This window comes from Delphinus delphis, chromosome 15 (genome assembly GCF_949987515.2).
Source record: "Delphinus delphis chromosome 15, mDelDel1.2, whole genome shotgun sequence".
NCBI lineage: Eukaryota > Metazoa > Chordata > Mammalia > Artiodactyla > Delphinidae > Delphinus > Delphinus delphis.
The window spans coordinates 35547946-35573102 of record NC_082697.1 but is presented as its reverse complement, the minus strand read 5'-3'; the positions used below and the strand labels follow the sequence as shown (position 1 = coordinate 35573102).

At 36.8% G+C, this 25157-nt stretch overlaps 1 protein-coding gene across 2 annotated transcripts in view; it reads right to left on the bottom strand.

The window, feature by feature from the left end:
* Nucleotides 1-25157, bottom strand: part of PLCB1 (phospholipase C beta 1) — a 682368-nt gene that overhangs the window by 184817 nt on the left and 472394 nt on the right. For both annotated transcript variants that reach the window (XM_060031224.1, XM_060031225.1), the window contains exons 5-9: nucleotides 16993-17072; nucleotides 15151-15204; nucleotides 13971-14046; nucleotides 5745-5845; nucleotides 3987-4153 (exon numbers count right to left, since the gene is read on the bottom strand). In XM_060031224.1, coding sequence (XP_059887207.1) covers nucleotides 3987-4153; nucleotides 5745-5845; nucleotides 13971-14046; nucleotides 15151-15204; nucleotides 16993-17072 — 478 coding nt within the window. The remainder of the gene's footprint in view (nucleotides 1-3986; nucleotides 4154-5744; nucleotides 5846-13970; nucleotides 14047-15150; nucleotides 15205-16992; nucleotides 17073-25157) is intronic.

The following is a 25157-nucleotide window of genomic DNA, read 5'->3' as shown; positions in this document are numbered from 1 at the left end:
CCTGTCAGTTCCTTTCTGTGCTTCAGTCTGAGTTAAGTTTGTCATTTTTCAACTGAAGGAGTTCCACCTAATACTACAGGTTGCAAGTTTCCAAGTCCAGTGCTCTCTCTAGCACACTCTGGGTGCTTCTGGTTGTTGATAATAATGACACAGTATAGTTCACTTGCATAAAAATTTTAAAATAAAACAATATTAAAAATACAATAGGGTTATTTCTAGTATGCAAATCATTGTTAGCTTAGGTCTATTTGGAGCAAATATGCTAGCTATACCTGAACTTCTATTTGCTTTGCTTAAAAACAAATTGTTCTGCTATTATTAATTTTGAGTTCAACTATTAAACTATTAACTCATGGAGTACTGATCAAATACTAAAAGTTTTAGTTTCATCTTAATTGCAACAAAGCAGGGAAGCTTTTTATACCACACTGTACAAAAATTTAAGAGGAAGAACTGCTGATAAAAAAGAAACGTAGCTTGAAACATCTGCTAATATTAGATCTGTTATATTAATTCAATTGCTTAACAAATACTCATGAACACCTGCTCTTCACAGAAGAATAAACATGAACAAACTTAACTCTTTTCTTTCAGTTTGGCAGTTTAAGCATAATTTGGCCTTCTTTTACGGACAAAGCTGCTGAATCTAGAGGTCTGCAGCCTGTTACCTAAGGCACCAATAAGTATTTCATTTTTCATGCTAATTTTACTCAATGCCTTTCTTCTAAAGAGTTTAAATTATAAACAAAATAACTCTAAGAGACATGAGTCTTCAAACTGACATTCATGACCCTTTTGTTTGGAAGAGGCAGGAGTCATTGTGTAGCCCTGCATTAAGTAGAGTTAGGCCTACAGTGCAAACAGCATGGTAAGGAAGAAACATTTGCTGACTTGGGGCCACAGCATTTTTCAGTGTGTGATTTTAAATTGTAAAAATAAACCTAACTCCCTTGAGAATAGTATCTTCTGCAGCAAGATTCCAACTCTGTGAAACCCAAACGTGAACATTTGGCCTTAGACTGCACAGAAACCTTCTGATTATTTATAACCAATACATACATCTACAGAAACAGAAATTCCGGCATGGAATGTGGGTAACATCCTCATGACAGGCGGCCAACAGAGCATCACTGTTGGTCAGCTCTTCTGGGTTTTCACTTCACACTTACACTCGGCTTTAGCCATTAGGCTTTTAGCCACACTGAAAATTCTTCATTAATTTAAGGTTACCTTTTATGTCAAAATTATACCAAATGCTATAAAAACTAAACATTAGCATATGTCAATTTTGTGTATTGTTTATTTGTTTAACACCTACTTTAAAATATGTTTCTTGTATCAGATAGTATATATATATTTATGCTATTATATATGGATTTTCTGTATGTACCTTATTCCCATGATTTTATATCAAATATAGGCAATATGGAAGTCTCTGATAAATGAAACTGAGTTTGTGGTCAATTTAATTAATGCTTGGGCACATTTGAAGAACCAGTAAAAATGTACAGTGCCGCAGAAAAAAATGATAATGTAATATTAAACTTCCCTACTTATTTTCTTATGTGTTTATTGATTAAAACATATTAACTAGTTGACTGAAAGTTAAAAACTCTGCTTTCCTGAAGAGCATCTTGGTATGAGATCTTGGGTAAGTCATTTGACCTCAAAGCTTTGGTTTGCTTCTTTGTAAAACGATAATGCACATTTTGAAAGTCACATGATAAGTGAGAGCTAATTTCCTTGCAGCAGTCATCACTGAAGCCATATAATAAATACTTTCTTAAATTGTACTTTGTTGCATATAAAAAGGAGTTCCTGTAAAGATCTTAAAGTCAAACATCAGATATTATAAACTGCAAAGTCAAGTAAAAAATGATTTTCATCCTTGGAAAAAATATTTCAAACTTTTGATTACTAAAGAATTGAGGTCTAACTCAACAATTTCTTATTCCTACAAATAAAGATTTCAAAATTGTTATCCTTTTGACTGTGAAACAACAATTGCTAGAATAAAACAATCTTCTCTAATCTTCTTTGTTCACATAAACAGAGCCAAGGCAGCAAACAAAATGACTTGGTGTGAGACATCTCAAGTTCATCTTCCTACTGGAGTTTTGGGATTGAGAAATGAATACTGTGATTTTAAAAAATCACATCAGTGCTGACAGAGAGGCCTCATGATCAATATCATATTAAGTTGTAGAAAAATAAATCAAGTTGCTATTTTTTAAATATATCTGAATTTTACATGTCTGCATGATTATGGAATTCACACCTAGTACAGCTATAAGATGGAACTAAATACTCATGCAAATGTTAAGAGATATAGTCTTAATTCCATTAGAATCAAAATCAGTTCTTCCAGGATGATAGAGTTTTACAATAACCTATTGTAGTATTTTCCTTTGTATCCTCTACTTTTTCCAAGTCATCAGAGTATGATGTATGGGGGCATCACGCACTAGATGAAGCCTGGACCACCAGCAAAGTGGTATGAAGGAAGGAGAAAAGGGCAAAGTTTAGGTTCTGAAGTGCCTCATTGGTTTCACAAAAGCTTTTTGTTTTCCTGGTGTCATGGGCTAACTGCTTTTAGAAGTCTTGTCAGAATTGTTAAAACACTGTGTTAGTTATTTTTGACGAAGTTTGGATTTCAGAAGGGAACTGTCAAGCTATCTGTGAGAAACCTCCAAGGAGTTCTTCTGGTTTAATGAAAGGAGAAATCCCATCTCTGTGACACCAGGGAAGAAAGAGAGTCAGATCTGAGGGGGTTGGAGGGGCAGGCCTGGCAACTCCGACATGTACTATTGGGTCAGTTGTTTCCTTTGACCTCCGCAACAGTAAGAATGATGACAACAACAAAGGCAAAGTGCCTGATGAAGAAACTAAGACTAAAACTAAAATATGTAAAATGATAAAACTAAAAACTAAAATAATTCATCTATAAATTCCCAACTAATAACATGTAAGATAGAATTAGTGATAAGATTTTACTTTGATATTTAATAAATACTCTCATTTTTCATTTAGAGGATAGTTTTAAGATAACCATCTTATTAATGACCACAAGCTTGCCAGAGCTATTTGTTACTTATAAATTACTTGCATATTAACATGCAATTTATTTCTTAATTATTGGTTAATTGCACTTTATTTTCCTCCCTATGGAATATCTAGTCAATTTACAACAACATCAATAATAACACACTAATATTCTCAGTGAAGGAATTTCAATCCAGATGAGACTTGGTCTTAGTGGTAAAGGATGATCCAGTTTAGAGACCATGATGCCACATATAGTTGAAAACTCCTGGCAACTGAATTTTCATGATCTTATTTTGGCAAATCATTTCTCCAGAATCAAAAATATAAATTTCTCAATAACTTTCAGGCATCTTAGTGTTGTCTTTCTGATACCAGTTTTGGTTTTTTTTTCCTACAAACACTAATTTTTTTTTTTAACACAGAAGACCAAAGTTTAAAATATCTTTTCAAGTGGAAAAATTCATCAGTAGTGTAAACTATAAACTACTATAAGATAAGGGTCTAATGGACTGAATATTCAATTTTAGAGATTTAGAAAAATCTATGGGTCATGTCACAGAGCTAGAAACAGACCCAAAAGGGCAACATTTAAGATAATGAATTTCCTGTCTGAAAAAAAGATGCCTTCAGTCACTGGGAAAATTTAAAACAAAACAAATGATTAGACATTTAAAAAACAATGTTACACACACATACACACACACACACACACACACACACACACACACACACACATATACATAACAACAACAAAAACATCACATACCAAACTCTAAAAAAATCTTCTGATTAAACCACCAGTGATTTAAGTCAGAAAGAAAAGCAGGCATATAAATGTGGGAAACCCTCCTGAATAATCCTTGATGTCCATGACTACCAAGAGTGGCCCACTCACAATTAGAACTTGAGCTTTGCTCTGGTGTGGGAAAAAGTGGACTGACCTTTTCTGGCAAGACTGTTGTTGGGTTCATACTTCTCAATCAACACCTGGACTTGCTCTTGCTTTAAAGGTGGGTAAAGAATTTCATTTAGCCTGGGATCTCGCTGCTTGAGGTTGATAAAATCCATCATCTGATCAACTGTAAGGTATGGTTTGCTTTTGGCACCACTAAAAACAATTAAAAACAAGGAAATTAGAAGGTTTTTCCACCAAGTCTCATTCATATATTTGCATTTAGCTATGTGGAAACAAACTCCTGCCATACCTGGCAAGAGCATGCTATACTGGAATTCCTATCTTGCCCTAAAAACATTGTGTTGCTCCATCACAACCTTTTGCAATCACTGCCACCAAATCCCAATGCCCTTGAACTATACCAGATGCATAAGAAAACCACAATAGGGAAATACTGTATCTTGTGTGTGAAGATGTACCACTCTAAATGGAACACAGAGTATGGGTTGATTTTTGATTATGATGCTTAACTTCTGGTTTAGTCATCAAATTCTCATATCCCGCTTAATCATCTAAAGATGTATTTATTTCTCATTATTAAAAATACCCAATATGTTTGGGCACATTTTTCTTTTCATTAAAATTATGCTTCAGCAAGAGTCTATAACTCTGCAATATAGTGTGATTCAAACTTCCCATTTCAATCCAGTTGACAACCCAAAGACAAGTTCAATAGTACAGATATTGCAGATGTTCAATCAATAGTCGATGGCAATGAACATGACAAAGTGAGTACATCTGATATCATTCTCAGCAGTGCTGTTTGCTTGTTTTTCATATAAAGAAATCTTTATTTAGTCTGTCAGTTTTGGATTGATCTGTCACCACATAGATTTCGGTATATCAAGAAAGGTATTGATAAATTGCTACTTCCCCATATTTGCCTTGGTGTTTTGATGTGTTTTTCTTTTTTTTTTTCCATTCATTTTTAAAAACGTAATGCCTATATGATTTCTAACATAAAAGCAAGATAATTTTCAGCTACTAAGGTTCTTAGTAATCCAAACTTCTCATTTCATTAATGTGATGCAAAGAGGTAATATGACAGGTTCCCAGGTCAGCATTCTTTCTACAACAGTCTATCTCCACAAAGTAAGCCTAGATGCTTCTCTGTTCTAGCCATAATCTTCAAACTACACAGAGCCCCCTGAGAATTCTAAAACACAGACACCCTGCAACAAATCATAGCCAACTTCACTCATTAAAAGTGGTGGTTGAGGGCTTCCCTGGTAGCGCAGTGGTTAAGAATCTGCCTGCCAATGCAGGGGACACGGGTTCGATCCCACATGCCGTGGAACAATTAAGCCCGTGTGCTACAAATACTGAGCCTGCCCTCTAGAGCCCACAAACCACAACTACTGAGGCTGCGTGCCACAGCTACTGAAGCCCACGCGCCTAGAGCCTGTGCTCTGCAACAAGAGAAGCCACCGCAATGAGAAGCCTGCGCACCTCAACGAAGAGTAGCCGCTGCTCGCTGCAACTAGAGAAAGCCTGTGCACAGCAATGAAGACCCAATGCAGGCAAAAATAAAAACAAATAAATTAATTAATTAAAAAAAAGTGGTTGAACATCAGGGGTAGGAATGCGTGATTGTCTCCATCAAATTACACAGAATCACTGCTATTATTTATCGTGTACAAACAGGTTCTGCCATCTCCCTCTACTGCTCAAAATCCTGCCCTAGCTAGCACCCTGAGTACCATCGCCAAGGCAGAACAAAACGAGTTAAAATGTGTTCCCTTACAATTCAGAAAAGATGTTATCAATTTCAGGTCGAGGACAAAGGTTGTTCAGGAAAACTCTGTACACTTCTGGAGTGAAATCTTCTTGAGGTATCAAATCATTCTGGGGAATAAAACAAGAGGGTCAGTAAATGGTCTTTTTCTTTGTTATCTTTCATCCTCCCAGTTTTGTCTCTCTCTCTCTCTTCCCACCCTCCGTCCTTCCTCTTTTCTTTCTTTTATTGGGTTGGCCAAAAAGTTCGTTCGGGGTTTTTCCATACGATCAATAGGAGGCCAGGGTGAACATTCAGAAAACATCTATGAGGCCAGTGGTGGAGTTCACTTGAACACTGGCTTTGAGGTATCAAAAGACTTATTTTCTGTTTTTTCATTATATTTTAAGCTTAAGAGTTTTCTCCTTCTAAAGGGATGTTAAGGCAATTTCTGAAGTACATTCAATAAATAAGGTTATGGCTGAGTAATATTCCATTGTATATATGTGTCACATCTTCTTTATCCATTCATCCGACGATGGGCACTTAGGTTGGAATATTACTCAGCCATAAAAAGAAAAGAAATTGAGCTATTTGTAATGAGATGGATAGACCTAGAGTTTGTCATACAGAGTGAAGTAAGTCAGAAAGAGAAAGACAAATACCGTATGCTAACACATATATATATATGGAATTTAAGAAAAAAAAATGTCATGAAGAACCTAGGGGTAAGACAGGAATAAAGACACAGACCTACTGGAGAACGGACTCGAGGATATGGGGAGGGGGAAGGGTGAGCTGTGACAGGGCGAGAGAGAGGCATGGACATATATACACTAACAAACGTAAGGTAGATAGCTAGTGGGAAGCAGCCGCATGGCACAGGGATATCGGCTTGGTGCTTTGTGACCGCCTGGAGGGGTGGGATAGGGAGGGTGGGAGGGAGGGAGACACAAGAGGGAAGAGATATGGGAACATATGTATATGTATAACTGATTCACTTTGTTATAAAGCAGAAACTAACACGCCATTGTAAAGCAATTATACCCCAATAAAGATGTTAAAAATAAATAAATAAATAAGGTTAGAGCTAGAGAAAACAGGGTCTGTTCAGCAGATTTTTTTTTTTTTTTAGGTTGCTGTTTTTGGTGACTTTAATCTCATTTTTAATTGTGATAAAATATACAGAAAATAAATATAGCATTTCACCATTTTTAAGTGTACAGATCAGTGGCATGAAGCACATTCACATTGTTTATGTGATGTTTAGCAGACTTTTGAATGAATGTATTTTTTTTTAAAGTAAAGAACCTGTAGAAAGACATTTTCAAAATGAAAAGATAAAATCCCAATTTTGTGTCTTTTTTTCAAACAACGTTCTTTCTGGTTTAAGTAATCTGATAAGTTGCAAAACACTTTTCATAAGTAGGACATCGGTCATTATTTCTCACTGATTCCTCTTGTTTCCTATTGTTTGGAAAGCAAGTCATTGATATAAAAAGTGACTTCTATGACTTATTTTTCTGTTTAGTCGGGCTGCCATGGAAACCGGAAGCATGTATTCAAGCCTTTGTTAACAGGAAGGACATTCTTCATGTCGTTTTTCCTTTTTCAGGTATGTGTTTATATGATTATTTTCAAGTCCTTAAACCAAAGAAAACACCCTTCCTTTTACCGTATTCTTATTTTTGGAAATGTACCTTTACAGAAATATCTAAAAATTATTGTCTGAATTATGGTCTGAGACTACACTGCTTGTTAACAGATAAGAAGACTTAGCTCACCACTTGGCAAACAGCAGGAGTCCCATATTTGAGAAATGAACGAATAAAATAATATTTTCTTTACTAAATCAATTTATAGGGCAGAAAAAAAAATCCATTTTGCAAAACAGCATTTTGAGACAACCAAACAACACATGTGTCATTTATATATAGCAAGATGCATTACACCATTAAGTTCAGTTACCTGGACACCAACTCTGAAATCATGAGCACAAGTGGCCAATTCCTAGAACAATGGGAAATTCCCATAAATTGTTTCATGGTGTTTTGCCACTCAAAAGATGGGGACAAGTATAACCTATAAACAGGTTTCCAAAATTCCATTTAATTTATTGATACAAAATGAAAGAAAACCTTTTGGCTGGACAATGCACACTTTTTTTAGTGCCACCCTCTCTCGGAGTTAGACTCCCATGTCTCTTTTAAGTAGTTTTTAAAATAGCCAGAAATGAGCCTCTCTCCTACTCTTTGGCTGAGAGATACAGGGAAGAGAGATTTTAAAACAAATCTCAAGGAAATACTCAGTGGCTCTGTCGGCCAACTCAAGCATCAGACTTTATTGGATTTGATGAACCCCAAATTTGTTCTCCCACTCTCCTTAACTGTTTAGTTACTATTTAGAGCTCACTCTACCTCCCCCTCCCCTCAGCATACAAATAAACAGATTTTGTCTAAGGATATCAATCATTGTTTTCCTTTTCTTACTGACTTCTTTTTTTTTCTCCCTTCTTGTCTTAGCTTAAAATCTCTTCCTCTGAGACCAGGTTTTGTCTTCCATTCTGTGCTACCATCACACCACACTTATCTCATATTTCAGTACTTATTTAACTGTTTTGTACTCCCAGCTGTACAGTTCTCTGTATTACTTGCTAACCTGCAGATCAACACAAGCTAGGACTTGTGTGTTGCTTGTTAACTGCTCAATCTGTAACATATAGCAGGTCCACAATAAATATTTACTAAATGAATGAGTGTAAGTTATGACAAAAGTGGAAGTTGACAGCAAGTATGCTTCCCACAGAACATCAGATTCAACTAAAGCCATTTGCTTTAGTTGAACATAATTTCATAGAGCAATATGCTTTACTAAAACTCTAACCATGTTTACTTACCAGCTATGAATTAGAACTTCCTATTAGAGAGGACATATTGATGAAATAAGCTGAATAAATACAGTATTATTTTTATTACCAGTTGGATGTTAGCACATAGAAAATGGACAGCATTTCAATACAGCTTCATTTTTCTCTTGCCCAACTTGACTGATGAAGATACCCTTTAGGGTCAGTGGGTGAAAATGGGAGAAAATATATTTTGGAGAAAAAAGTTAAAATGTGCACCACTGAAAACTCAAGTGAAAGAGTATGGGGGAGATACTTAGGGGAAAGCTACAGGCAATTACCAATTCTGTATATTTTAAATAAGGCTGAAATTCACAAAGGTCATTCACCTATTTTCTTTTCCTGGACCTCATGATTTGGTGAAGTGGATAGAATAGATTCATTGTCCTGTTTAAGCAAGAGGAAACTTAAAGTCCAATACCCTTAAGATTGTACCCAAAGTTCAAATACTCTTCTGTGAACCCTTCCTTACCAAACCAGGTAGAGATGACACATTCTCTTTTTGTGTCCATAATCCACCTTTATATACTTTCCTTCGAGGATCCATCACACAATTTTTCCTTTATTTTTTATATTTCTGATGATCTACTAGACTGCGTGTTTTAGAGCAAAGTGACTATCTCTTATTTAATTCCTTTGTGTCCCAAGAATGATGCCTGGCATATAATATGCACCTAATCAATGTCTGTTGGGTGAACCTGGGTATGGGACAAGACCTTAGGTCTTCTGTCTCGTAGTCCAGGACTTGGTTCACCACATCATGGCTCCAATACAAAACAGATGGTCAGTGATTATTTGTTGCCATTGTTATCCAAACTTTTTGAGGGAGAACTAAGAAGACCAATACAGTCAGAATCAGGCCCATTTATTCCAGAAACTACAAAGAATTTCCATACTTTAAAAACATAGTTGTTTCAATTCCATGCTTGTATACAAAGAATCTCAAAAGAGAAAAGATTAAACAAAAAACTTGAGATAGTACCGGTGGCATTTACATTTCCAGATTCCAAAGACCAGGTTATGACATATCCACATGCCAAATTGAAAATAAAAAAAGAGAAAAAACTCATATATATATATGCATTTGTAAAAATACTCAGAGGATAATAGGAATTAATATTTATTGAGCACTTACTGTATGTCAAGCATATAATTCTATGAGTTTTACTTAAATGTTTTCAGTTAATCCCATGTCAACTCTATGAGGTTGGCATGGTTAGGGACCCCTTTTACAGATACATACACTGAAGAGATGGGAGCTTACAAAACTTGTCTAAGGCAACAAATTGGGGGGGGGGGGCGGTTGCTATGTCTTGAAGTAAGGTCGCTTGATTCCTCAACTCACACTGCGATCCAGAAAACTAAATTGCATATCAGTTTTTGGATACTGTTTGTATTTTCTTCTTTATACATTTGTAGATTTAAAAAACAATTCTATAATGAACAGGTACTTAACATTAAGAAATGTTATTCAAAAACATATTAATTTAATTCAGTGGACTTTAATGAATAAGGAGTCCACATACAGATTTTATCTTCACAAATCAATGAATTATTTTCCGGTAAATTCAGGATTTCAACCTATTTTCAGTATTTTTGTCCTAAAGTTATAAATCAAAAGTTGAGACAGCCAGAGAGTACACAAAATAATTACAAGTAAACTACTGATAATGAACTGAATACATAATGTGGTTCTAAAATGGAATTGTGATATTAGTGATTTTAAGAATCACAGCTGAATGAATAACTATAATTTCTAATTTACATTCTGGGTGTAAGGCATAGGAGAAAGGCAACCTATTACAGTTATCCTGGGAGAAGTTCTTTTGTAAATTTTGTTCATAGTATTCTTTAGTAAAATTTATGGAATTCTTTAAATCCAGAATAATCGCTGTTTTCTTTGGTATTATATGTATGTTGATAACTATAGTAAGCTTTATTTTATAAAAAAATATGGATTTATTCTTATCTTCTTCATTAAAAGATCAGTGCTATGCCAAGACTATAATATGATTTCAAATGTCAGTGATCTTTTTTTTCAAGTTAATAAAGCCTTAAATCAAAGGGAATTTGGTGCAAACACACTATTTTCTGTTCTCAGAAAGTTTGTGAGTAAAGTAGTAGTTTTCTGAATATGGAAAAGTCTTCAAACCTCTCACTGGAAAATACGTTTGGATTATTAAAGAAGACAGTAATTACTTTGTCTCTCTTTTTAGATACAGTACTACTTTTTAACAATTAAGGTAACTTTACGAAGCATTTGAAATCTCTAAAGGAGTACCCTTTAAGGAATGTGCTATTTCAATGGATCATGTTGGTCAGGATACAAGTTCAAGTGCATTAATTATCCCTAACAATGTGCACAAAGATAATGTTTAAAAAATCTCAACAGGATATCCACAGTATTTCTGGTAATGTGTCTATTTACAGACCACAATTAAATCTAGTTTGAACAACCACTGGCTATATAAGGCTCCCAGATATGTACTACCGTCTACCATTTACGTAACCTTTTCTTCTGTGGAGTGTTTAAAACACCTCTTGTCAGTATATCTTTGCTAATTAGTGGATATTTTCTAGGGCCACTGTTCTGTAGATATGAACTTACAACAAGGATTTAAAATATAGTCAGTTCAAGGAAGCATTTATTTCCTAGCTCTGAAACTGACTTTGTTTTTTAGATCTTTTTACAGCATTGTAATTCTACGAGTCCTCCAACTAAAGTATACTTTACTGTGAATAATGAGCTTTCAAAACTTTATGATGGAAGTTGATTATATTTTTAAAAAGTCTCCAATCTGTTTTCAGAAAATTGTCATAACATTTAATTTACTAAAGATAAATATTTTTTTCAATTTAAACATAACTCCTGTTATTTGAAACTCATTTTCCTTTAAAAATGTCTCCAGTTGACATTGGATTGAAAGTGTGAACCTATAATAGACATAGTGGATTGTAAAAACTCAATCTGCATTTATCGACTGAATTGTCAGAATCCAATTGTTTAGAAAATTGCTATTTACAGAGAATTGATTGATGGATTTGATTTTCTATTCAGCTTCATTTTTCTATTCCTTCTTTCCCTTAGCTAGTTTTATAGTAATAAGTTAACATTTTTGATTTTTTTTTTTTTCACAAGATGTTATCCAGTAAAGGTCAATTCAGGAGCAACTGCAGAGGAAAAAAATTCTTTGCATGTCTTTCTAAATTCATGTCTCACACTTTCTTTTCATGCTTAAATGCAGTGGTCTTTTTTCAGTTACTCAAACCAGTAAATTTTTTCCAGCCTCAGGGTTTTGCACACATTGTTTTCTTTTTCTGGAATGAACTTCCCTTATTTTCAGTGGCAGTGCTCCATTCCTTTTGTTCATGGCATTCCCCCCCAATTTACACACATCAGTCAAAGTGTTTGACTAGCACCTCCAGAGAGTATATGGTCCTTGAATCCTGGGACTGGAACTTCATTTTGCTCACTACCATATTCTCAGTGATGGAGGGCACATAGTAAGAGCTCAAGCGATATCTGTCAAGTCTGAACGGATAAAGAAGATGTGGTACATATATACATAATGGAACACTACTCAGCCATAAAAAAGAACAAAACAATGCCATTTGCAGCAACATGGATGGACTTAAGATTATCATACTAAGTGAAGTAAGTCAGAAATAGAAAAACAAATACCATATGATATCACTTATATGTGGAATCTAAAATATGACACAAATGAACTTATGTATGAAACAGAAACAGACTCAGAGACATAGAAAACAAACTATGGTTACCAAAGAGGAAAGGTGGTGGGGGAGGGATGGACTGAGAGTTTGGAATTAGCAGATGCAAACTACAATATTATATATAGGATAAATAAGCAACAAGGTCCTACTGTATAGCACAGGGAACTATATTCAATATCCTGTGATAAATCATAATGAAAAAAATATGAAAAAGAATGTATATATATACACATATATATACATATATATATATATATAACTGAATCACTTTGCTGTACAACAGAAATTAACACATTGTGAGTCAACTGTATTTCAATTAAAAAAAAGAAAAAAAATAAGTCAAATAAAAAAATATTTGTTGAGTCAAGGACAAGACCTTAATAGTTATATCTTTCCTGCTCTAAAGCATCAAATGAAAGAGCAATAATAAACAAGTTTGATCATTTTCTTTTGCTTTATTAAAGTGAAGGTTAAATGTTTGGGGGCCTTTCCACAGCTCTGCCCAGTGTTTGCAGCAACAGCAGCTTTTTCCACAAATAGCAAGAAACTGATAGCAGAGAGTGACTTTTGTTTTCTTTTCTGTAACCGACCAAAGTCGTTAATAAACTTCATTTTTCTGAAAAATATTCACAAGAATTGGCTGATGTAACTGATGCAACAGCTCTCAATACTTTTCATAACTTAACCATACATTTAAGAATGCCTTCTCAACTTCATTCAGTGCAACTTCAACACTGCCAGCATGTTTCAAGAGACTCAAAGGTTCTTCTTTGGGTATAAGTGTTATTCTTGCTTACTTGTTGCTTAGATACTGGGATAAAAATAATTCATAATAGAAAGGAGTATTCTGCATATAGCACAAGGAAAAGGTTTTATGCAACAGACACAGCTATCCCAGAAACAACGATAATTAGAGCCAGGTATGTAGAAATGCATTGAAATGAAGGCGAATTACTTTATTTTAAGTGGTTAACGTATATTAAGTGCCTCAAATGTATTGGGAGAAAAAAAAAAAAAAAGCATCTTACAAGCTTATCCTCTCATCTACTTGACTACCATAGGAGCAAAGTAGGCAATTTTCAAACTGTTTTGATCCTGTACTCCTCTTGCAAAAGCCTTTTGAGAACCACCCTGCAATGTACATAAATATATTTATTTATAAAATGTACTACCATTCTAATTGCTTATTAACTTAAAAATATTAGCCCTAGACATTTAAAAAGGGGGATAAGATGAAATTAATATTTTAAAATACTAATAATCATAATCTATAATCATTAGCTAATATCTCAACAGACATCAAGAAAGGATTTATAATTAATAAGAAGCTTAAATTCTTAGTGATGTTAATATTTTTTGACCAGTACTTTTTTTGTATTAATTGGTTATTTATTTATTTTTTTCAACTTGCAAAGGGTCTTTCTTATTGAAAATGTTGGAGTTATGGGAGTGAAAGAAACTAATACAGTGACCCCGTATATTGTACATATTAACAAATAAGTCCTTTGTACTTCTTAGTTTTAAAAATGTTTGGATAATAGTGGGGCAAGATATATTTTAGTATGATTATTCAGGGCTATTTAGCAGTGCTAGTTTTAGGAAGGCAACATGCTCACCCTTGAAGATGGAAGACTACAAGCCTCTAAAGCAGTTTCAACTCGCTTCCGGTCTGCTGAGAACAAGCGGTATATGCTGTGAAGTGAAAGCACACCACGTGAGAGATGCTTAAAAGGCATTTGGATCACACTTGTAGATGACGCCAGCTGAAACATTCCATTCAATCAAACCTCCTTATAATTCATCTTTAGAGAATTAAAAGATACTGATTGTTCTAGCATCAGCATAGGTGTTCTGGAAGTTCTATGTGTGTGCTTTTTAAAATCAAAGTGCCTAAAATAAAATCAATATTTTGAGACAATGGCGATGACCCAGTTAAAAAACATGGCACTAAATAGCCTCTGGTATTGTATTAAGCATTAAAATCAACATCCTTGACAACTCTGTCTCCTTGCTGCTACTCACTGCTCTAAAGGTGTACGTTGCTAATATTATTAATAATAAACAATTAATTAATAGTATTATTATTAATAATGTAACATTTTTATGAGCAGAAGCCCACTGGCAGCTAGTAAGTCAAAGGTTAAAGGTTTTTGACTGAACATGGTCTAGAGATGTGCTTTTGTTGGTCAGTAATTTGGGTTTAAAAAATATAACTTAAGTACTGAACAATTTAATATAACAATTTGGATTTATGGGTTCTATTGAAACATTAGAAAATCTAGCGTCCAGAGCCCACCAGTCCCACAGGGAATATGGTGGAGTTGAGTTGTCCTTGTCTCCTTGAGACGGGGTTTCACTCTTCAGTTTTCCTTCCTGTTCCTGGCCTGCTTCATCATGCATGTTCCCTGCCTGGCTTCTGTTGACATTTGAGTTTGCAACCCCTGCTTCAAGGCTAGTGTCATCTTGGAAGAAAGAGGCATTGTGGTCGCCCAGTTTCCATTCCTAGAATAGATCTGAGTCTCAGATGGTCTTTTAGGTTTAACAGCAAGGGTCCCCCATCCCCTCCACCCCCTTCCTGCTTTGGTGTTTCTTGAGAATGATGCCACAGGAAGCGGGGAGGCCCAGGAAATCTCTATGAGAAAACCAGCTGCACTGATGTGCATATGGAGTGTGTGGGAGGACAGGGTTACCACACATTTCCATGCTCCTACTTGGACCAAAACAGAGCCATGGCACAGATTCACATCTTTGAGGGAAAAAAAAAAAAGAATAATGGGAAATGCTCATGAAGCTTACTTTTTGAGAGGAATGCGTCCTTCTGGAGTGACTTGCAGCTTAAGTTTAGTATAGCTGTTGGAGAAGCAGAAAACAAGTGTTTAGTTTTTTTTAAAGCTTTTTATTGAAGAATAAAATGCACAGAAAAGGGCTCCTGCATATGTACAGTTCGCTGAATTTTCACCAATCGTCCAAGTTTCTGCAATCAGCACCCAGATCAAGAAAAAGAATATTATCACCTTAGTAGCATCCCAGAAGCCCGTCATGCCCCCTTCCAGGGCTTATCCCAAAAGTGGGAACCACTATCCTGACTTTAAACAACTCAGATTATTTTTGCCCTTTACATAATGGAATCACGTTCTTTTGTGTCTGGCTTCTTTCACTCAATATTATGCTTTTGAGATCCATCCATATTTTTGCTTTTCATTGTAGATCTTTCACTCTCGTTGCTGTATGGTATTCTATTGTGTGAATATACAACTACATTTTTCTCTTCCACTGCTTCTGGACATGTGGATAGAGAGAAGGGGCAGGAGAGCTTACAAACTCTGCTGATGGGTGTGTAAACTGAGACCACCAGCTGCTCATGCTATGACACAACAATCCTATACCTAGGTGTAGATGCAACAGAAATGCTTACAGTGTGTTCATTAAAAGGCATTTTCTAGCATGTCCATAGCAGTTATTCATAGGGAGATGCCTATTTGAAATGGACATTTGCAATAGATATTATTAGCCAGCTAGATGTTTTACGAGCTATAACATGCTATGTTTCAGGTAAAACATCTTATCTCTCTCTGTGTCACCTTCCACCAACATTGTGTGGCACAACAGATGTTCCAGAAATGTCTGTTAGATGAAGAATGGTAAGATCAAAGACAATTTTTAAAAAATAAGGAATAAACGAAGAGGGAAGGGGGAAGCACATAGGAAAGGTCTTGAAGGTGACAAAGTAAGGAGATGAGATGATGACATGAAAGAGCATTTAAGTGAAGACCTGTGAGTACTGACTAACAGTAAAAGGATTTCTTAGAAGAGTATGAAAGAAATGTGGTCTGGAGTCTTTGGTCTGGAATGATGGGTATGCCTTACAGAAGAAGAGGGAAGAAAGTTATTAAATAAAATAGAGGACCACCTAGTAATGTTTCCACTTGTGGTTTTCATTTCAAGGCTTCCCAAAATCCTGGATACTCACTGTTTCCAAACTGAACACAACCAGCTTTCCTAGCTGCTCATCTGGCAGAAATCATTATTTTCCTTGGTCAAATAAATTTCAGAAAGACTGTAATTTGAGAGCCACTGGGTAATCCTGATTTGCTTTCTTTCCTTTTCCTTTTCATTCTGCTCTTTCCTCTACATCTTCTTTCTCTTTTCTTACTAACATTTGCTGTGATTGTCTATAAGGACAGGAGTCAGGACATCAGCCTGTTGATTTAAGTAGCATCTATCAGAGATCTTAGACTCGAGAGAATTGAGTCCCATATGTTGTTCATTCTCTTCCTCAGATTAATAATTGATACAACACAGGCAGATATAGGGCTGAAGACTCCCTGAGAGGAATAATTTTTGGTACTGAGCACAGCTGCCAGGATTTAGAAGTATCTGCTTACTGTGTGTCAAAGGCATTGACGTTCAGGCGAGCTCAGCGTAACCCTGATGTGTGGCTCAGAGGAAAGAACGATCTTTCTTGGAAGTCTTCCAGTTTGAAACGGTGGACGTATCAGTTCTCTAACAAGTGCCAGAGGGAAATTTATGTTTATCAATGTGAGAAGCCAGTGCAGCATAAACAAAAGACTCACAAAGGAGAAAGGAAACTGATTCAAATGAAGCAGCACCCTTAGCAATAAAATTAGAGCTACTTACGCTTTTTCCAGAAATGCATCCCTAGACATGTTTTGGGCCAGCAGGTTCGTTGCCAGACTGAAAACTTCATTTGTCCATTCCTGAAAAATGTAAATCACACTTGCATTAGCTTAACTACTGTACAGTCATTAGACGCATGTTTTTAGCTAGGCTATTAGGAAGACAAATTAGCTCAATTTGTATGCCTAAGGGTTTTGGGTTTTTTTCCTGTTTTTATCCTGTAAAAATGACATAATTAAATTCAAATCCCTGTGCGATTACTCCTTTCCTAAGGAAATATTCTTTACCCATAAACAAATTTTATCTGCTTTTTAAAATCCCTACAGATAGAGACCTGGTATGTTGCCTTTAATAAGCAAGTATATATTATTCCTTTCCTTGCATTATAAACAGATAAAGAGTTTAAAATAATTATCTTTTCAACACATCTGCAAATAAGATCTTCCTATTTTACTACTCAAGTCAAAGCAGCTATACCAGGAACTCTTTAAATGTTAATTACAGTTCTAGAAATTCTCTAAACTAGGTGCAGTCACAATGTCATACAATATCCAGTACTGTCTCTCCCCTGGCCCCCACCCCCGAGCTGAGTCCATTCCTTACTGCTGACCTAATCTCAATCCCTACCTCACACCATTCACCACTGATCTCTCTTGGCTTCCAAGAAAATGGGAAAGAACAAATCTACAAAAAAAAACAGTTGAAGTTCCATTCTGGGTGATGATTTTGAACACACAATTAACATTCTGGGCTGAAAAAAAATAAGAGAAGATGACATAAGAGCTAAGTAATGTAATCATCTGATGTAGTTGACTTGGCTCCCTCCTCAATGAAATCATGTTTTTTAGTTCAACAGCTTTTCCACCTAGTTTTGTTATTTCTGCTATAGCTTTGTTGGTCTTTTGTGTTTTGCCTCCTGATTTAAGGCCCTGATAATATGCCATCATGTAATACTGTAACATCTGAGGTAGAACTTGGGGTATAGAGTCATGGGAGAGGGAAGAGGGCACTCTAAGCAGTGTTTTTTGTTTGTTTAGGTGTTTGTTTTACTTTAAAATATTGAGTTTATTTTAAAAATCAGCACAGTAAAAACTGTCACACAAATTAAAGACCTTTAATTTCCCTTGAAGTCTTTTAAATTCTGAGGTTATATAAAATTAAGCAGGAAACATTCACATTAAATGCAAATCAATTTTGCACAAATAAGTGTGATCAAGCAGCTTACATTATCACCTGAAATATTTGGACTTTAGAGAAAAATCCCAGATGACAACACTCTATGTGCTATAAGAAGATTTACATTGTTCTGTTGGGTATGTTTTAGCGGCAGGACTTAGCGGGAATGGGGAGTAGCCTAAAAGGAATTGGAAGAAAGAGGGGAAGTTGCAACAAAAAAACGTAGAGCTGGGGTGAGAGTATGGAGAGCATTTAATGTCTGTTCAGTTTTCTGGAATTTGGCAAAAAAATATAATATCACTGAAGGCCTTTCTTTTAGGGTGAAGGTAACGAGAGCCAGGGCTAGATGGTAGGTTAAGGAGGTTATCTGGCAGCCAAATGCTGGGTGGATTTGAGGCTGAGAAACCAGATGGGGGAACTCAATTAGGAAGCTGTCACAGTCCAGGTGAGATGTAGTGAGGCTTTGGAGTCTATGGACTGTTGGTGGAGGGCTTGGGGAAGATAGCACAGAAGAGCTGTCAGTGAAACAAACTTGATGGACACACAGAAAAGCTTTGGAATAACTTTTTAACAGCTTTAAAATAAAATGTCCTCAAAATAGATTATTTTAAACTAAGAGTAATAACTACTGGCACTGATTTTCAAAATATGTTTCTGGTATAATATTTTCCAGGCTAGGGGTAGAACTTTAGACTTTTCTGGCTCCATGGCAACCTTATGCTTTGGTAAAAGTATTTATAACTGGAGGCAATGTACCATTTTGTATGTTTACTGGGGGTCAATTCCACAACAGAAATAGGTACAGAGAAGGTATTAGGAAGAGCTGGGGAGATTTAATTGGGTCTGACCTTTTAGGTTGAAAGATAAGACCTCTATTACATCTAGTCCAGCAGAAATATAATGTGAACTACACATATAATTTTAAATTTCCAGTAGCTACTTTAAAAAAAGTAGAAATAGGTGAAACAAATGTAATAATATATTTTATTTAAGCCAATATTTCAAACATATTATTAGCCATGTAATCAATATAAAAATTATTGAGCTATTATATAATTCTTTTTATGTGCTTAGTCTTTGAAAGAGGTGTGCATTTTGCAAATTAAGAGCCTGTCTTAATTTGCACTGGCAGCCTTTCAAGTGCTCAACAGCCACACATAGCTGGGAGCTGTGGCTGCAGCATGGGTCAGGGCAGGTCTTCTAGATCCTTCGCTCCTTCTATGGGTCCTTTATAAAGCCAGCTGAAGAATTGCATCATCACCACCTTCACTGCACAGCCACAGCTGTTTCAGAAAGTAAGGCATAATTTATTTTACCACATTCTCAGAATGTGAGCATCTAAATTTCCAAGTGTGGAATTCCTAGAATCCATGGACTTCCTGCAGCCTTTTGAGATATGCAGAAAATCTGACCCAGGCTGAATCAAAATTCAAGGTCTAAAGCAGTAACCAAACCAACTTGAGAAATAACTCAATCCTTGGTGGGGTACTGGTCTGAGTCTATATTACACTGAGCTAGAACAGCATGTGTCTTACTTTGAGTTCCCTAGAAGCAGACCCTGAGACAAGAATTTATGAGAAATGGGTTTATTACAAAGTGTTCCCTGGCAACATTATAAGGGAGTGAGCAGGACTGGAAAGCGTAGAAGGCAGAAAGTTGAGATACCAAGCAAACTCCGCAGATGGTAATTTTGGCTTAATCTTTCCCTGTGTAGACCACTACTGAAACTTGAGTTTTCTGATGAGCAGAAAAGGAGCTGGAGTATGGTGATCCCTGTGCCTGTTAGTCTTGGGTCAGGGCTTGCTGGAGGGGATGGAAATCCCCAGGCACTTCCTGCTTTCCTTGATAGTATGCAAAGGGGGTTCCAGCATCCAGAGGGTGCATACAACAAAGAGACATGGGTGCTGGCTGTTGGAAGTGAAAGCCCACCCCATCGAGGTGCTGTATATGAAAATGGTGAATGAATTGGAGGGGATATGGGTAGAGCACTGTTAGAGTCGGATGGATAACAAATTTCAGGACTTTTGGGTACCAGAAGTAGCTACATTGTGTAAATAGGGGATGTGCAACCAAAGTGTTGGAGAAATTGGTTCACATACGTTCTAGAGCAGGGCTTCTCAAACTTTCATGTGCATACAAATCACTGCAGGTCTCGTTAAAATGCAGATGCTGATGCAGATGCTGGGAAGGGGGTGGCAGAGAATCTGTATCCCAAGTGAGGGCTATGTCAGATGATGCTATGAGTAGCAAGAGGACTTACAGCACTGACGGAAAGCTTGATAGAAATGTAGGACTGTAAGCTCCACACCAGATCTGACTCAAAATCTGCATTTTTTCCAAGAAACCTTTATATATTTTATGCATGTTTAAGTGTACTGCTGGGCCGGGGCAGAACTTTAAGCATTATTCTAATCTTTGTCTACTTGCTTCCCAAGCAAATAAAGAAATAGTTTGGTCATTTGTTTTAGAATAATCAAAAAGCCCTTACAGCTGTATTAAGAACAACATGGCTAAGAGATGTGGCCAGAGCAGCTTAAAGCAGCCTCAGCCTCAGCTCATTATGAGATTATGACATATGCTTTGCTGCAGGGTAGATGGCTCCCAACCTGGCAGTGCTCTCATAAATCCAGCACTGGGCCCTAGTTAGTATGGCATTGGAAGGACAGCTTCTTATTTAATCTGGAGTATTTGTTTTTCTACTTTCAGAGGCAAAGTTCTGATGATTGCTACTAAGCTTGGTTCAGCCCCTGCTATGTAAACCCTGAAGCTTCTTAAGTGACATTTTCTGCCTTAGGATCGATCTCTTCTTGTGATGGGATTACAGAGACCTGAACTAGAGAAAATGGATCTAAAGATCAACTTCTGTGGGATTTCACCTGGAGTTTAAGTGCACATGTTCGTATCTTCCATTGCAAGATGATTTCTGCAATTCCCTCACCCCGGCGTCGTTACTGAGATCCCAGTCTTTTTTTTTTTTTTTTTTTTTTTTTTTTGCGGTACGCGGGCCTCTCACTGTTGTGGCCTCTCCCGTTGCGGAGCACAGGCTCCAGACGCGCAGTCTCAGCGGCCACGGCTCACGGGCCCAGCCGCTCCGCAGCATGTGGGATCTTCCCGGACCGGGACACGAACCCGTGCTCCCCGCATCGGCAGGTAGATTCTCAACCACTGCGCCACCAGGGAAGCCCGAGATCCCAGTCTTGACACCATTAAGTTTTCCTAACATGTCACAAAGTTAATGTACTTTTATTTCTAAAGTTATTTAAGTTCTGTCATTCTTGCCACAGGATTTATGTGTTTGCTTAATACTACGCACAATTATTTTACAAGTTTCAGTTACTCTCATAGGTATTGTTTGAGTTTTTACTAGGTACTGAGCTAAATTCTTTGCATCCAACAACTTAATTAATTCTTACAGTAATTCTCTAGGAGGCAGGTACTGTTATTAGCCTCATTTTACAGATGAGGATTCAAAGTTTCAAAGCACTTATAAAATTTATTTATATCCTCAGAGTTAATAAGATCACAGTTTGGGGTTAGATAACTGATTTCTTGGGCTCCAAAACCTGTACTCTTAGATACTGTGCTTTCTGTCATTTTGTCCTAGAACATTTTAAGATGGCTGCTACATACAGTTCAAAAAGATAAAAATGATAAATAAATCCACTTAACTATGCTGTGTTTAAAACACTGACTTAGCACTTACTATGGGCTACGCACTGTTCTAAGCATTTTGTAAGTAATTAACTTTTTTTTTTTTTTTTTTTTTTTTTTGTGGTACGCGGGCCTCTCACTGTTGTGGCCTCTCCCATTGCAGAGCACAGGCTCCGGACGTGCAGGCTCAGCGGCCATGGCTCACGGGCCCAGCCGCTCCGCGGCATGTGGGATCTTCCCGGACCGGGGCACGAACCCGCGTCCCCTGCATCGGCAGGCGGACTCCCAACCACTGCGCCACCAGGGAAGCCCAGTAATTAACGTTTTAATACTCACAACAACCCTATGAGATGTACTCTGTTATTACCACCCTATTTTGACAAATGAGAGAACTGAGGCACAGAGGCATGCAATGACTAGCATAAGGTCCCACAGCTGGTTAGAGGCACATCCGAGGTTTGAACCCAGGAAGTTTGCCTCTGGAGTCTGAACACCTTACCATTATGTTACAGTGATGAAACAATGTGTGAAGTTCGTGAAGTATACACCTTACCACTATGCTATGATAATCATGGTAGAGGAAAAATGATAAGATGGAGAGAGGGGTGAGGTCCATCACAAAGTGCAGCTCTAAAGTCTTAGAACTTTGATAGAGGAAGTCACAGATTCAACTTGAACATGACTGAACTAATGTGAAGAGAGAGATTCAATAACTTTTAGATCTAGTTGCCCTAGATCCAAATACTAGTCATGAAGCTATTCAACAACCGTTCATAATTCTGAGAACAGAGAGAAATTTCTCCTATCGGCAATTCACACCTCTTAACTTTTTGTCTCAACTTATGAACGCAAGTGGTATACAGACTAAGGCAGAACCTTCTGGAAGAAATATCATTCTTGCAGATATTTCTGTTTCCCACTGTTCTGATGCATGCTATCTTTAGTATTTTAATGTATTTTTTAATCTTTCCTTTTTCTAGCATTACGTATCTCTGTTACACCTGAAAATACAAAGAACGGTGTAACTAACACATATCCATATTTAACAAATGTTACCAATTGTGATATTTCCTTCCGTGCTTTTAAAAAGTTATATACTTAAGACACTGCAGTGCAGACTCATTCTATGTTGTGCTTCTCCCTGATTCCACTCTTCTCACTTTCCCAGGAGCAAGCTCTATTTTGAAAAGCAGATATCAATACCTTATCTATTTTCATGTGGATCCTGAGGACAGGGGTCTTTATCAGTGTTCAACAAACCCCTGAGGGCTAAATCCAGCCTGCCACCTGTTTTTCTAAATAACGTTTTACTGGAACACAGCCATGCTCGTTCATTTATGTATTGTCTATGGCTGCTTTCATGCTATAGTGGCCCAGTAGAGTAGTTGCAACAGAGACTCCCAAGGGGCAAAGTATTTACTAGCTGGCCCTTTACAGAAAAGGTTTGCCAGTACCTGGTATGGACTCATATATGTTTATTTAAAATATTACATAAATCATATCATACTGTATGCATCCTTTGGCCAATGGCTATTTGCAGTCAACATTATGTCTTTAAAATGTGTCCTTGTTTCTCATGTAGATCTAGGTCATTAATTTTAACTACTAAAATATTCCACTATAAGAATGTATAACTAATTTATTCTTCTGTTCATGTACATATGTAGTTTTTTCCTTCAAAAATGTTTATTTGTGGGCTTCCCTGGTGGCGCAGTGGTTGAGAGTCCGCCTGCTGATGCAGGGGACACGGGTTCGTGCCCCGGTCTGGGAAGATCCCACATGCCGCGGAGCGGCTGGGCCCGTGAGCCATGGCCGCTGAGCCTGTGCATCTGGAGCCTGTGCTCTGCAACGGGAGAGGCCACAAGAGTGAAAGGCCCGCATACCGCAAAAAAAAAAAAAAAAAAAAAGTTTATTTGCACAAACCTATTTCTTGTTGACTCAAGCCACATCCAGAAGTTTCTCTAGGGTTATTACCATGATGTATTCTTAGGATCCATGCATCTTCAGCAGTACTAGAGGCAGCTGCTTGCTCACCAAAGCGGTAAGGACACTCTGTGTTCCTTTTGGCAGTGTAGGAGAGCTTGTATTTTCCTACATTTTCAAAAACAACTTGCTATTATCGGCCTTTCAGAAAATTTTTGCAAATTTGATGTATGCAGTGTGGGACCTTGGATTGGTCTTAATTGGCATCCCTGATTCACCTGCCTGGTTGAGCCTTGTTTTACATGTCAGGGTTGTTCCACTTTTTCTTTTCTGCAAATTTCTGTTCACATTCTTAACCCATTTTTTTCTTTGGGTATTTGTGCTCATTGTCTTTAAAAGGGGGAGGGTTTTGTTTGTTTGTTTGAGGTTTGAGCTCAAGCACAAGGTGGTGGTCAGTCTTAGTCCTATTGATAGAAACAAAATTACACATAGTAACTGTGTCTTGTAAATGTCACCCGTGATCGTGGCATGCCAGGCACCCAGTCCATGGCTGTGACCTAATACCAAGCATCTAGAGTCACAGAGAAAAGGCAGAATGTGAAGTCTGTCTTCAAAGACATGTATTTATTCAGTTAGTTCTTTGGGGAAATGAAAATATTCTAAAAGGAATACCAAATCTCTTTCTCTGTGTGTGTGTGTGTATGTGTGTGTATATATATATATATATATATATATATAATTATAATCTATAATTATATAAACAATTATGAGTCAATGGTTACCCTAATGAAGTAAAAGGAGTGACAGATGACAATAATCTAAAAGCAGGTATTTCCAAAGTACCTGATTTGGAAGCCTCAATCTATTGTATTTTTTAAATAAAAAGTTCCTGGAATAAATAATAATTTAAAACAGGGTATTTTAATATTTGTGAGACATATGAAAGTCCTAACAATTTTTAATAGCTTTCCATTTATTTTTAATTTATTGGCAAACCCCTATTGCCATCATTGATAATGGTGTCATTCCCATTACCTCTGCTCATCAGCAGGCAGCAGGTTGGGATTTGAGTAAGAAGGAACAATGCACAGCTCATTCAGGGTTGAGTTGCCTGGCTGAGCACGTTTCTTCCACCTGCTGGCAGGCATCAGAATTCATCTTGCCGTGCATTTGTCTTAATGGCACAGTAAAGAATCTTTTCATGGTGAAAGATGGTATATGAGCTGCAAAGACTTTCATTAAAAGCAGAAAAGACTGTCTGAAAAGTAACTGCGTTTACAGGTCTACGTAGAGCATTTAGAATTTTGGCAAAATTTCCGGCACAGTTCCTCTGTTTTGGGTGGCAGTGAAGATTTGTATTTTATAGTCAAAATGTTGATCTCTTATTCAAAGAGAAATCGTTGTCAAATACAATA